This window comes from Medicago truncatula, chromosome 1, assembly GCF_003473485.1.
Source record: "Medicago truncatula cultivar Jemalong A17 chromosome 1, MtrunA17r5.0-ANR, whole genome shotgun sequence".
Lineage (NCBI taxonomy): Eukaryota > Viridiplantae > Streptophyta > Magnoliopsida > Fabales > Fabaceae > Medicago > Medicago truncatula.
In genome coordinates this window covers 51,593,481-51,608,687 of record NC_053042.1, presented here as the reverse complement: position 1 = coordinate 51,608,687, position 15,207 = coordinate 51,593,481, and the positions used below count along the sequence as shown (strand labels likewise).

The following is a 15,207-nucleotide window of genomic DNA, read 5'->3' as shown; positions in this document are numbered from 1 at the left end:
GACCAAATACATTATGTATTCAATGAACCTAAAAAGTGCATTTTTGTTTATAAATGTGACCGGAGGGAGTACACAACAATAAATTTAAGTGCTAAATAAATGCATTTCATAAAACGAACAGGTTTATATATAAATTAAGAGACCAAAACAAAACCAAAAAGTAAGTTAAGGGACCAAAACGAAACTTTTAATAGTTAAGGGACCAAAACGAAATCAAAAAATAAATTAAAGGACCAAAAAGAGTAATTAAGTCATTATGAATGAACATGGGTGACTGCAAGTGAATTGAATGATAAACGGATAAGACATCTTCTAAAATTGCATAGTTGAATTGAATGAATAAAATTTGACAATGTATTGTAAAAACAAAAACAAATGCAGATAATGTGGTGAAAATCTGCTGTGTTGGAAACACGCGTCTAAGAAAAGTTAAAATCTAATTAAAAAACTATTTTTGGTAATATTTTCAAGTACGTATGCAATTGTGAAAAAGTATAGTATATCTCATATCAGTGCATTAAATATGTGTCAACTTTGGTTAAACGTTTCCTTGACTCTTTGAAATTTCTTTAAATATCTCTCAAAAAGGGGTGTACTCAGCTAGTGACAACACTTTTCAAAGCAAGAGAGATCAGTCATGGCAGTGCAGAGTAGCTTATCCATTGATAGTGTAAAATATGATGATGATGGTCACATAAAACGAACAGGTTTATATATATCTTATGTGATCAAAACTATAAACATAAAATCAACGAAAATTTTCTATTTTGTTATTCTAACATTGGTCACTGTATTATGAAGGAACATGGGTGACTGCAAGTGCACACATAGTGACTGCTGTAATAGGATCTGGAGTGTTGTCATTGGCATGGGCTGTTGCACAATTGGGTTGGATTGCAGGGAGTTTTATTCTCATACTCTTTTCACTCATCACTCTCCTCACTTCTTTTTTACTGGCTGATTGCTATAGGTATCCTGATCCTATTCATGGAACCAGAAACCACACCTACATGGAGATGGTCAAAAATATTCTAGGTAATTAATTAAGAGTCATAATTTTGAGTGCCAAATTCAGATTTAACGATAAAGATTTGATTGCACTAATAGGCAGTAAACAATCAATTTTTATTGTTTTAGTTTCAAGAGTTTTGTCTGTGTCATACTTCGGCCAAAATTCATATTTTTTTAATTAATGTCAAAATGAGTTCAATCAAGAATATATTTTTCGCGCCAAATCTAAATCTAACGATTAAGATTTGATTGCACTCATAGACAGTAGCAATCAATTGTAGTATTGATACTAATGTCTATGTGTGGGAAAAAAAAAGGATTCATATAGCAGCCGTACATTGTAGAGATGTGGGAACCTTTAGATCTAGTTAGAGAAATTATCTCTCTAGATCTATGGGTTCTCATAATTGTTACATTGTAAAACTGCTTTAAAGAATTAAATCCAATTTAATTTAGATTGTTCTTAACTGTTAATTTCAAGAAAAAATGTTTAATCGTCTACCGCGAAAATGTATGTGTACTATAAGCACAAATTTTCATATTAATTGTGCTTCTAATATCAACTCAATGTTGTTGTACATAACAAAAACATTCAATTAAGCAAACATTGTTGATCTTTTCATAGAGTCCCAAACTCCCCATCATGTTCTTTTACTTGAAAAATGCTCTTTTTCATGATTTTTTTTTTATTGAAAGCACACAAAGTTGTCATGATTCGTTAGTTCTTTTTCTCATTCTTCTGTTTTTGTATTAAATAATGAATTATTTACCCACTATTAAAAAAGGACATCCTTTTAAAAAAAGGACACACTTGCTAGACCAAAATATAATGACATGTTTGGACTTCGACCCTCTTTTGTATAAAAAAGGACAATGAGTTTCATAAATGAATTTGTTCGTACTAAATACACTAGAAATTATTTTTACATAAATGTTAATTAGTATGAAAGATTGAATCACGGAACATTTATAAATGGTGAATTAACGAGTTTAGCATCACCTTTATCGGATATAGCTGATGGTATAATGATTTATTTTTATGTAAATGACAAATGTTAGTTGTTAGCTTAATTTTTTCTCATTGGTCCAGGTTTGAACGACGAGACTCGATAGAGTTTCATTCTTGGTTCATTAGTGGCAAGTAATCTAGTGATAACTTGCAAGAGGGCATTGAGTTTCATTCTTGGTTCATTGATTTTCTTTTGAAGTTGATTGTTGCATTGTAACCTTTCTCTCTTTCTCTATAGGAGGAGTTCAATACAAGTTGTGTGGGTTGGCTCAGTACACAAATCTTGTGGGTTGTACCATTGGTTACACTCTCACAGGATCCATTAGCATGGTGTAAGAACCTCTCATTATATCTTTAGCTAATTTTATTTATAAAGTCATGAGAGTGAAAGTAACTTTTTTTTCTTTCAAAACCATCAATGTGAATGGTAATAGCAATAATACCTGCATGTTTTTGTACCAGGGCAATAAGTAAATCCAATTGCTTTCATAAGAAAGGGCATTTGGCGGACTGCAATATATCCAACTTTACATTTATGGCCATTTTTGGAAGCTTTCAGATTTTACTGAGCCAAATTCCAGATTTCCATGAACTTTCATGGCTCTCTATTGTTGCTGCCATCATGTCTTTTGGTTATGCTTCCATAGGCATTGGTCTCTCCATAGCGAAAATTGCAGGTTAGACACTAATTGCTAATAGTGAAATATAAACATATATGGCTGTGTCGCGAACAAATGTAGTAATGTTGTGTCGCGAACAAATATGGTTGATGACCAAGTGTTTATTTAAGTATTTTTCACGAGAGGTGAATACGATATATAAATGATACTTATTACAATATTTTTCAAGAGGCGAATGCAATATTTTGAACTAACATACATGAGAATGTTTTTTTTTGTTCGTGAACATATATAGAACGAGGACACCATGTCGAGACAGGCCTTACGGGGCTCATTGTTGGAGTGGATGAGACAGGCATGCAGAAGTTGTGGAATACCTTCCAAGCAATTGGAAACATAGCTTTTGCTTATGCTTTCAGTATGGTAATTGCTGAGATACAGGCAAGTAATGTTAGGCAAAATTATATGTGCTTAATGCAGTTCATAATCATGCTAATACCTTTAAATGTTCATTGTTTTCTAGAACTATATTTCAAACTCTGAATTTCCCAATTCGCGACTCTTTTATCATACACACGACTCTTTTCAAATTTACATTACTAGCAGCAAGACTTTCATACTTGTATCATGTCCTCAAATCCTCAATTTTCTATCATATGCTTCTTTCATTAAACTTGTGAATCTTAGCAGATTTACACTACTTAATAAAATAAAAATATATAACATGATTTTAAATATTATTTACATAACACATTAAAATCAAGTTCACCCAAAAACTATACTATTACTCTGTGCGAGTTTTCAAGTGATTATTGTCACTTCGTCTGTCTGAAGGAATAAAACACAATACTACTACTCTATTGTTCCAATGTATCCTTCTTTTACACTAATAGATAAAATAAAACGTTAAAAGCTGAATTATTATTATTATTATTTTATGACAGGACACAATAAAATCAAGCCCACCAGAAAATAAAGTCATGAAAAAATCAGCCTTCACTGGGATATTAATCACCACATTCTTTTATGCATTATGTGGTCTTCTAGGTTATGAAGCATTTGGGAACAAGGCACCAGGAAACTTCTTAACCGGATTTGGTTTTTATGAACCATTCTGGCTCGTTGATATTGGTAATCTTTTCATCATTATTCATCTAGTAGGAGCCTACCAGGTAATTAGTTATTTTATATGAACACATATATATATATATATTATGGTGTGCAGAAGAAAGAAAATTAAGATTGGATTGAATTTATTGTGTACAGGTATTTGCACAACCCATATTTTCTATTGTGGAAAGTTGGGGTAATAAGCGTTGGCCACAAAGCAAATTTATGACAAAAGAATATCATGTAAACATTCCATTAGTTGGCATATGGAGAATGAATATGTTTAGGTTAATTTGGAGGACAATGTATGTGATATTCACGACAGTGATTGCTATCATATTACCATTCTTCAATAGCATTGTGGGATTGCTAGGAGCCATATCCTTTTTTCCATTGACAGTGTACTTTCCAACAGAAATGTATCTGAAACAAGCTAAGGTTCCCAAATATTCTTCTATATGGATTGGAATGAAACTTCTAAGTGGGTTTTGCTTGATTGTCACTCTTGTTGCTGCAGTTGGATCAATTGTAGGAATCATCACAGACCTCAAGACCTCAACCCTTCCATTCTAGTCAATCCCCTTCTTGTTGATCATAAACTTATATATATATATATATATATATATATATATTGAATAAAACATGTGTACTTATTAATCAATAAATACATATATGTTTTTGGTGCCATAAGGGTTAATTTTCTCTTCTTTTTTTCTTAACCAAGGAAAACTAATTCGTTTCATTGCAAATAATATTTCATGGTTAGTATACAAAAAAAAAAAAAAAAAAAACTTTAAATACAATGCTATTTACAATACATTTTGAATATGACCTTATCCAAACCTTGTCTCCAAAACACCGAAACACTTCCCACATGAAGTCATCTATTTACAACAAACAAACCAAAATAACCAATGTCTTCAATTTTTTCTTATAAACTAGCAAGTGTTCTGCAAAATTTAACGCATTATTTTCGATATGAAATACCAGGTTAGGTCATTTTAGATTGGCATTGCTCCAGTTTTAGTATTTAGTTTGGAAAAAGATAAACACAAAATATATGATGTAATGATTTTTTTTTCATCATTCAATTTTTTGAAATTTCGAAGTCCCAGCTCCATTTTTTGTTTTTGAAATTGAGAGATCACAAACCATCATATATTTCTTCATCACATCAATATCCCTCATTTTCTCCCATTCTTCCCTAAATCCATTCACCGATTTCACCACTCTAACAAGATTAACATCATATATCCCTATTATATTTAATGCAAGTGAATAAGGACATAAGCTATAATCAAAATTTGACTCATCTTCATCCTCACTCATAAAACAATCTTCAAAATTTTACACATCATCATAAAGTAGAGTTGAGAATGGTTCTTTAACAATACTAATTGTAAACACTTCTTGAATGTGAAATTGTCAATTTGCATAAAATTCGCCAATGTATATGTGTGATGTTGCGAATTCGATGAAAAATCACACCAATAACAACTTGATGTGTGGAGCAAGAGATAATCAAGCAACCAAACCAAAGTGTATGGAACAATTATAATCACAAGCCAAAAGTAGAAAACAACAGCGAGAGAAAAGAAGAGAGAACACAAAAGAATTTGTTGACCCAGTTCGGTCCAAATTGACCAAGTCTGGGGGAGAGAGCAGCCCTCCGATTCACTATATGATGAGTAACGTTACAAAAGAGAAATCAATGGGTTACAAGAATAAGTCTCCCGCCTAATTCTACCCAAAGCCCCAATCTCTTCCCGTAACCAAGAGACTCAATCCTAATAGTGTTTCTCAAGGTGAATCAACCCTCAAAACCTAGTGTTTGTTCCAAAGAGACAAACTCTATACAAACCATAGTTTTGTTGTTGCCATTCTAAACCCTTGTTTCAGCCCCCTCTATCTCTCTCTCAAAGTTTAGCCTGATACAAGGTCTATATTTATAGTAAAAGTATAACTCATAAATTTGGAACAAATACCACACTGAAGATACTTTTTTTTTCTCCTTCAATGAAAGAATATTTGCATCAAAAATATAATATTCCCTTTCAAAATATATTTGCATCAAATCGTTCTTCATACGATACAAAAATATATTTATTGTCCATAAATATATTTTCAGCACAAAATATATTTGAAACAAATCTTTTATATTTTTAGCAACAATATTCTCCATCCATCAAATTTTGAGTCATACTACAACATGTGATATTTATGAAAAAAATCATTCGACAACATGCGAAGGTACAAAAACACACCTAAGGCTTTGTTTGGGAGTTTGGAGGGGAGGGAAGGGGAGGGTTTTGGAAAAAAGGAAGGAGTAAGTGGAAGAAATAGAAGACATTGGGAGGAGAGGGTTTTGGAGGTTAGTTTTTTACTCATAATAAAAAATTCCCCTCATTTGGGGGAACTCAAAAATTGTATTGGGGGAGGGTTTTTGGGGGTTATGGAGGGTTTATATGAATTTTTCAAATTCAATCTATGTTGTTATAATATTCTTAAAATTAAAAGTATATTAATCATTAGTATTAGTTTATCATTCTCTAAAAAACTGTTCTTTTAAAAAATGTGAATTTTTTGTCCATTTTTCTATATATTTCCAACCCCAAACCCCTCCCTTCCCTTCCCCTTCAAACTCTCAAACAAAGCTAAGTGTTCTCATTCTGCAACATTTGAACGCTATTATGCAATATGCTTAAATAACTCACTAACGAAATCAATTGCATCACTCACAACAACATTGCATACAATTTTATCCCTCTGCCCCAATTATAAAGACTTCATTCCTTCTCATAATGCATATATGAAATGATGTAAAACCTGTGTCATAATTTGTTTTGTTATAGTGAAAGAACCATAGACATCATGCACACCATGCATACAAAAAATATGACATATTGTTCCATGACTTTATATCATTCATCATACCAACAACTTCATCCTGACTTTGCAACCTCGCCTCTGTTTTCCATGTTCCAAACATAACATCATGAAACACATGAACCATTTTCTTACCTTCCTGCATCTTCATGAAACACAAAAATCCAATTTGTTTCCCCCTTTTTTTTTTTTTTTTTTTTCCTTCTTCTTCTTTTGTGCCAAATACACATCAACAAGTATCCGACACGGGGCTTAACCCATGCCCTATTTTTTTTTTCTTCGTCTTCAAATATTTTAGGGTCTCTCTCATATCATTGCTTGTTTGTCTGTCGGCCCATAACATGTTAAAGGTAAGAAAAACACAAGGGGGTTGAATTATGTAGGTTTTGTCTGTTTTTTATTTTTTATTTTATAGTTAAAAACCAATTAGAGGATGCAAAAGATAATCTGAGAAGATAGAAGAGAATGACAAGGATATTTATCCTATTCACCCTACAATCCGGATCCAAAACGGATTCTACCAGAAAACGATAAGATTCCAAACAGAATGATGGCCATTTACACTTCTCCCTAATTTAGCTCAAAGAGTTAATGCAATCGATTATAAGAAGATTTTTTTTTTCTTGCAAAAAAAAGAAGGATTATTTTCTTTTCTTTTTGCAAATGATTAGAAGATTTTATTTTTGTTTACAAAAGATTATAAGAAGTATTAAAGCTGTATTATCTATCCTATGACGGTGATTGACAACAGATATCATCAAAATTTCATCAGCATACTTACTATTGTCCTAGTCATGAAAAAGATTTTATTTACTACACGATAAGGTACAATCTTTAATTTTAGAAAGTATTGAAAACACGTCAAATTATTATGAAAATGAATGATATATTTCATATTTCATATCAGAGTATTAAATTTGGTCAAAAAAATAATAATATCATATCAGGCCATTAAATAGTTGCCATCTTTGGCTAAGCCTTTCCTTAATTCTCTTAATAAAATCTGCTAATGTAATGCATCAATTTCTCAACCGTTTGCAAAGAAACAAAGAGATTCATGACAATAACGCAGAGTAGTTTTTCCATAGAAGATGGAAAGTATGATGATGATGGTCGCATGAAACGAACAGGTTTGTATCTTATGTGACCAAAACCATAAAAGATTTTTTATTTTATTTTATTTTATTATTATTTTCAATTTCACATGTTATTACAATGTTGTTATTTTAACATTGATATATAAATAATTGTATGTGCATGAAGGAACATGGTTCACTTCGAGTGCACACATAGTGACGGCTGTAATAGGGTCTGGAGTGTTGTCGCTGGCATGGGCCGTTGCTCAGTTGGGATGGATCGGAGGGACTATTGTTCTCATACTCTTTTCCCTTGTCACTCTCTTCACTTCTATTCTAATGGCTGATTGCTATAGGTATCCTGACCCTATTCATGGAACCAGAAACCCTACATACATGAAGATGGTCCAAAACATTCTAGGTAATTTACTTACAAAATTCAATTTTTGATGTTTCACTTTCTAGTCAAAGATTTTGGTCTGTTTTTTCAAAATTCAGTTTTTGATGTTTCACTTTCTAGTCATAGTTTAAAATTGCTAAAGATAAAACCAAGGTGAAAATTTGGTTGAATCAAGAAAAATAGTTCTCAAGTTGTGTTCGTAATATGACTTAAATTCATATTTTTATAACAATTTGTTAATATTTCTTTAGTAAAACAATTTATTCGTATTGAATTCTAGTATATATATTTTTTTTGTTTTTCAGAGAAACTACATAAAAGATCTAACCATGTAAAATTCATAAATGTAGTTTCATGATTAGGTCTTATCCATTGAAAGAATACATGGTCAAACAATACATTCTTTGTTTGTAGAAATGCATACCCTAATATTGACAACTTGTTCAACGCGGGACCAAAACACGTGTCAATTTTATTTTGAAGTTGATAATAATTGTATTGTAACCTTTCTACCTCTTTTTCTACAGGAGGTATTCAATACAAGTTTTGTGGATTGGCTCAGTACACAAATCTTGTGGGTTGTACCATTGGTTACACCATCACAGGATCCATTAGTATGGTGTAAGAACCTAAAAATTCTCTCGTACTGAGTGTCTGATTTATTTGATCTTATCTATTGACATAAATATTCGTGAGACTATTAGAGAGAGCTTATGGAAAAACCTCAAGCCATGTCCTTAAGTTGTTTTCAGAAATTATTTCCATAAGCTCTCTAGTATTCCTTTTGAAAATAACTTATAGATTAACCAAACATAGTTTGATTTTATTTTATCTTTTGTTACATAAGTACTTTATACTTAATCACTTATATGAAAAACACTTATGTTTTAAACACTTAATTAAGTCGTTTGTCCAAACAGGACCAAAATCATGAGCTGGTATATAAAGCTATGAAAGTGGAAATAAATTATTTTCATTTCTTAGTAACCAAAACTAAGAATGTTCATGATGATGATGGTAATAACAATTCTTGCTTGTTTCTGAACCAGGGCCATAAAAAAATCGAATTGCTTTCATAAGGAAGGCCATTTGGCGGACTGCAAGATATCCAACTATAAATTTATGGCCATCTTCGGAATTGTTGAGATTTTACTAAGCCTAATTCCAGATTTCCATGAACTTTCATGGCTCTCTATTCTTGCTGCCGTCATGTCTTTTGGTTATGCTTCCATAGGCATCGGTCTCTCTATTGCAAAAGTTGCAGGTTAGGAATTGCTTTAATTAGTTACATATACAATGTGCACTAAAAAAGCATATTTTAGGAGAGATATATGCAACTTCAAAATCTAATATTGTTTCATTTAAGCTGAATGTTTTGTTCTTGGATATGTATGTAGAAAAAGGACACCATGTCACGACAAGCGTTACGGGGATTGCTGTTGGAGTGGATGTGACAAGTACAGAGAAGATGTGGAATACCTTTCAAGCAATTGGAAACATAGCTTTTGCATATGCTTTTAGTAACGTAATTGTTGAGATACAAGTAAGTAATTTTAAGCAAATCAAGTGCTTAATTCAGTTCATAGTCATGCTTAATTCAGTGCTTAATACCACAATTTGTCAAGTTTCTCATTTATTTTGTTATATAAGCAATAAAATAATTATGTTTACTGGTCTAAGATATAAGCAAATGTTAATTACTTTCAAATTGTTTCTTATACAGGATACATTAAAATCAAGCCCACCGGAAAATCAAGTCATGAAGAAATCAAATTTGACTGGAATTACAATCACCACATTCTTTTATGCATTATGTGGTCTTGTAGGATATGCAGCATTTGGAAACAAAGCACCAGGAAACTTTTTAACTGGATTTGGTTTTTATGAACCATTCTGGCTTGTTGATATTGGTAATCTTTTCATCGTTATTCACTTAGTGGGAGCCTACCAGGTAGTTAGTAATTTTATAAACCAAAGTTACTAAATGAATGAATATATTATAGTAGAGAAAATTAAAATTGGATTTATATATGTACAGGTATTTGGACAACCTGTATTTTCACTTGTGGAAAGTTGGGGTAATAAACGTTGGCCACAAAGCAAACTGGTGACACAAGAATATTATGTAAAAATTCCATTGGTTGGCACATGGAGAATGAACATGTTCAGGGTGATATGGAGGACATTATATGTGATATTCACAACAGTGATTGCTATGATATTTCCATTCTTCAACAGCGTTGTGGGTTTGTTAGGAGCTATTTCATTCTTTCCTTTGACAGTGTACTTTCCAATAGAGATGTACTTGACACAAGCCAAAGTGCCCAAATATTCTTCTATATGGATTGGAATGAAATTGCTAAGTTGGTTTTGTTTGATTGTCACTCTTGTTGCTGCAGTTGGATCAATTGAAGGAATTGTCACAGACCTCAAGACCTATAAGCCCTTTCACTCTAGTTAATCCCATTCTACCATTTGTTGAATATACTTTACACATGTTGGTACTTTTATTGATTAAACATGTACTTGTTATCATTTGGGGACTGAGGGGTTCCTCCTATCTTAATTTGCTTTATTTTATTTTATTTTGTCTTGATAAAAAAAAAAAAAAAAAAAAAAAAAAAAAAAAAAAGAGAAATGTTATGGGTGGTAACTATTTTAAAATATTACTCGTTCTTTTTATATACAATATTACTCTGATTCAACAAGTTTATTTGAAAGCTTCTACAATACCTTGTAAATTGAAGTGAACCGAAACACTTGTTTTAAAAATCAATAAATTAACGATCACTTTTATAAAATAAAAATTATTTGTCAACTTTTATATGTTAAAAAATAGCATTTCATAAGGAAAAAAAAAATAATTTTATTGTTTATAGGAATCATCATATATATTTTTTATATCCAAGCACAATTGATAACCGACAAATTTGTAGGTTATCACGTTGCACTTATCCCCTATAATGAACGAGAAAATGAGTGAATGCATGAACTAAAACATCTAATCACCGACTATTTAGGAATTTATTGTTTTAATTAGTTTTTAGTGTAGTTTGATCATTTTAAATTAGTAATGTTTGTTTAAGATGTCTGATGGAACGTGATGAAGAATGACTCCAGATCGCCAGTTGGGTCGTACAATAGTACAAATCCATGAAACCATGTCTATCTTTGCTTAATGGTTATCTTCTCTGAGCTGACACCAATGATTTGTAGTACGATGAATAAAGGAATATGTCTGGAGCATATAAGATAAGATAAGATAAGGAGAGCTAATAGAGGAAATGACCAAAGAGTACAACTTATAATGGTTGACCTTACACTATAAAAGGACAACAACATGTTAGTGTCAAAGGGTCCTGAATTTTACACTTGTGAATTGAGCGGTCAAGTTCCATCTAGGGTGAGTAGCACTAGCGTTCTCACTCCTTCTCATCTTCTCCATAGACGAGCATGAATTCTAGGTCTTAGTGATTAGAGTTAGTATTATTTGGGTGATGCTTCATGCTCACCTCTTTCCTTCTTGGATTGTAAACAATTACTAGCTCTATTTATCTATTAATTTAACTTTTAATGTTTTCATTTATGTTGCATTTCACTTCCATCTTCGTGTTTATGCTCATCATGAGATAAACTCCTTCACGCTTCTTTCAAACAAACTCTTTTAACTCAAAACATTTAAAAGTGAAATTTGATCTATTTTGCTTTTGATGCTATAGTTCCCTGAGGCTGAAAGAGTATGAGAATGGAAATTTTTTGTTAGATACGAGTTATGTCCTTATGAACTGAAAGGTGATGGGAACAAGAGAGACTATTTTGCATGAGCATTATATCTTGGAAGAGGTTGGGAGCTCTGAGATCTAACTAGGACTCTTGTCATAGAAAAAATGCTCAACATGTACTACTTCGGTGGAAAATGTTGATGACCTAACCTAGCAATGTTATATGTTAAGATTAGGTGATTGTACTCAAATAAGACTTCTTCACGTGCTTAACATAAAGGTTGGGTGAAACACCTCCTAGTGGCCACCAAGTTTCCATGAAGCCATAGAAAGCTATATCTCTATAGATTGTAGTAAAGCTCTGTCATAGTTGATTCTTTGTTTAAACAACGCTTTTACCTTTGAGAATTTGTAAGTCTTTTTAACTGTTTTCACATACCTTTATCTATATACTATTTTCTTGCAAACAATTTTTCTTGCTCCCCAATCCATGTGGGATTGATATCTTTTATACTATAAGTTGAACAGTGTTTTGGGAGACAACAATAATGTAAAAGAGACACCCCACAAATGAATTGCTTGAAACACCCCTTTTTGGCTAGTACACATGTGTCACACCTGCTACCCAAACATGTATGTTTTGTTATACTTTGACAAGAATTGATTTTGAGTGAATTGATTTTGTAAAATTGATTCTTACTAAAAGTGAGTTGCAGATAAAATAATTTGTATTTATCCACATTCATCTAAACGTAAGTTGAATCATAAGTTTGTGTTTTAATCAAATCTAAAATAAAAAACTACAAATAGTAGCTTCTAGTAGAATTGTTTTTAGTCCTCAAAATTGATTTCTTAAGAAAATGTCAAAAAACATTTTATATGTCAAAAAACATTTTATAAAATTAAAGTTACTTTTAGCACTTGAAAGACAGACATTATGAAGGGAAACCAAACACCTTAACAATGAATTGAATTTGAAAGCATAATTTTTATTTTTTTTTAATTTTGTGTAACCCACCTCATTACTCCCCTTATCTCTTGTAACTGCCACATCCAACTGCAGGCTGAAAATGACCCGAGTCAACCTCATCTGAGCTCGACTCGATTAGAATTAGTTTACAACTCGAGCTTGAAACAATCCTACTATTTAGTTCGAGTTTGACTCACTCAAAGTTCAAGAGCAACTCAGTTTAGTTCGTTAGGTTCTTCTCGTCCGCTTGAATCACGTCATTCAAACATTTTTTTTTTTATCAAAAAAGTAAAAAAAAAATATATATATCTTTTACCTTTTAATTTTTCTTTTAAAATAAAAAATATTAAATAAAACTAAAAGCTATCACAAGGATATTTGTTTAAAGGATAGACACACATACAAATTTTATACATGCAAGCTTAAAAAACCAAAAGTAATAATAAAAACAAACACTAAACCAATACATGTAATTCATACACGCACACGCACGCACACACACAAACTCACATGTTCACTAAAAATGAGATGTAATTGTAGTGCTTCTTTTTAATTAATTAATTATTTTCATAAGATCTGTAATATTCTTTTTTGAAAATAGCTTATAGATTAAACAAACACAGTTTTATTTTATTTTGTCTTTTGGTACATAAAATACTTTATACTTCAGCACTTATATGAAAACGCTTATGTTTTAAGCACATAATTAAGTCGTTTGTCCAAACAAGACCAAAATTATGAGCGGATATATAAAGCTAAGAAAGATGAAATAAATTATTTTCATTTCTTAGTACTCTAAAATAAGAATGTTCACGATGATGATGGTAATAACAATGTTTTTGTACCAGGGCAATAAGTAAATCCAATTGCTTTCATAAGAAAGGGTATTTGGCGAACTGCAATATATCCAACTTTATATTTATGGCCATCTTTGGAAGCTTTCAGATTTTACTAAGCCAAATTCCATATTTCCATGAACTTTCATGGCTCTCTATTGTTGCTGCCATCATGTCTTTTGGTTATGCTTCCATAGGCATTGGCCTCTCCAACCCATAGCAAAAGTTGCAGGTTAGGAACTGCTTTAATCAGTTACATATACAATTAAGGAGAAACTGCATTAAAAAAATATGCTTATGAGTATTGACATTTCTTTAATTACATATATACGCACATTCCTTCTAAACATGCATGACGATGTGAATGCTGTTTCTCACACAAATTAAGTTTACGATGAATCATATATAGAATTGATATGTATATCATTTAAAGCATATTTTCGGAGAGTTAAATGCAACTTCTAAATTTAATAACGTTTCATTTTAGCTGAATATTTTGTTTTGTTCTTGGATATGTATGCAGAAAAAGGACACCATGTCGTTACGACAAGCAGGGATTGTTGTTGGAGTGGATGTGGAATACCTTCCAAGCAATTGGAAACATAGGAAACATAACTTTTGCATATGCTTTCAGTTCATGCTTATTTAGACTTCATCGGACCAGGACCACAATTTCTCTAGTTCCTCGTCTATTATCTATATCCTATTATTCTAATTTATTACTTCTATTACCTATTTTGCTATAAGCAATAAAATAGTTATGTTAGGCTAGATATGGTCTAAGATATATACGCAAATGTTAATCACTTTCAACATATTTCAAATTATTTCTTATACAGGACACATTAAAATCAACACAATAATTTTAATATTTTTTTTATATCTTTTACCTTTTAATTTTTCTTTTAAAAGGAAAAATATTAAATAAAAATAAAAGCTATCATAAGGATACATTGTTTAAAGGATAGACACAAATACAAAGTTTATTCATGCAAACCACAAAGAACCAAAAGTAATAATAAAAACAAGCAGCCGCTTACACCTTCTTCCACCTCAATCCAAACCCTCAATTTGCAAGATGTAGCCGGTCAGGGTGGTGGTGCGACGAGTGACAGCGGTCCTCCGCACCACCTCTAAACGCCAGATCTGTCGGTGCCAGCGTTAAGGTTGTTGTTCTCCGATGGTCTTGTGTGTTTTGGTTGTTTTTGTTCCTCTTCGAAACAGCGGAGACTTTTTCCGTTTTGAATTGTTGCGTGTTTTATTTTCTGTTGGTGTGTTGTGGTGGAGTAGGGCACGGTTTTGGCGATGATAGAACGTGAAGGTGGTGATGACGTGGTGGTTTTGTAGTGGTGTCGACGATGCTGTTTTGGTGGATCGGTGGAGAGAAGAGTCTGACTTGTAGTGGTGTGGTGGTGGATCTGCGGTGTGGTGGTGGATTTGTGTGTTGGTGGTGATGAAGTGGTGATAGAGAGCATCGAAAACGCCGTTGCTGCTTTCGTTGTTGTTTTCGTGGTGGTTGTGTGGTGGCTAGGGGTGTGATGTGGTGGCTGATGAGAGCGTCAATGGG

General features: G+C 32.1%; 2 protein-coding genes across 2 annotated transcripts; both read left to right on the top strand.

Moving 5' to 3' along the window:
- The first annotated feature begins 547 nt into the window (after nt 1–547).
- LOC25485308 (amino acid permease 6) lies at nt 548–4,344 on the top strand. The gene is made up of 7 exons (XM_024775136.2): nt 548–707; nt 802–1,035; nt 2,259–2,352; nt 2,483–2,697; nt 2,936–3,081; nt 3,585–3,812; nt 3,907–4,344. The coding sequence occupies exons 1-7, from the start codon at nt 638–640 to the stop codon at nt 4,321–4,323; spliced, it is 1,404 nt and encodes a 467-aa protein (XP_024630904.1). The 5' UTR covers nt 548–637; the 3' UTR covers nt 4,324–4,344.
- Nucleotides 4,345–7,693: 3,349 nt separating this feature from the next.
- LOC25485307 (amino acid permease 6) lies at nt 7,694–10,574 on the top strand. The gene is made up of 7 exons (XM_013614501.3): nt 7,694–7,766; nt 7,900–8,133; nt 8,640–8,733; nt 9,162–9,376; nt 9,510–9,655; nt 9,836–10,063; nt 10,151–10,574. The coding sequence occupies exons 1-7, from the start codon at nt 7,694–7,696 to the stop codon at nt 10,571–10,573; spliced, it is 1,413 nt and encodes a 470-aa protein (XP_013469955.1). The 3' UTR covers nt 10,574.
- The last annotated feature ends 4,633 nt before the right edge of the window (nt 10,575–15,207 follow it).

Excerpts from the sequence above, each read along its gene's own strand:
- LOC25485308 (XM_024775136.2), top strand. The coding sequence starts at position 638 with ATGGCAGTGCAGAGTAGCTTATCCATTGATAGTGTAAAATATGATGAT. Across the intron at positions 1,036-2,258 it reads GATGGTCAAAAATATTCTAG|GAGGAGTTCAATACAAGTTG; the intron begins GTAATTAATTAA and ends CTTTCTCTATAG. Across the intron at positions 2,698-2,935 it reads CTCCATAGCGAAAATTGCAG|AACGAGGACACCATGTCGAG; the intron begins GTTAGACACTAA and ends GAACATATATAG.
- LOC25485307 (XM_013614501.3), top strand. The coding sequence starts at position 7,694 with ATGACAATAACGCAGAGTAGTTTTTCCATAGAAGATGGAAAGTATGAT. Across the intron at positions 9,377-9,509 it reads CTCTATTGCAAAAGTTGCAG|AAAAAGGACACCATGTCACG; the intron begins GTTAGGAATTGC and ends ATATGTATGTAG. Across the intron at positions 10,064-10,150 it reads ACTTAGTGGGAGCCTACCAG|GTATTTGGACAACCTGTATT; the intron begins GTAGTTAGTAAT and ends ATATATGTACAG.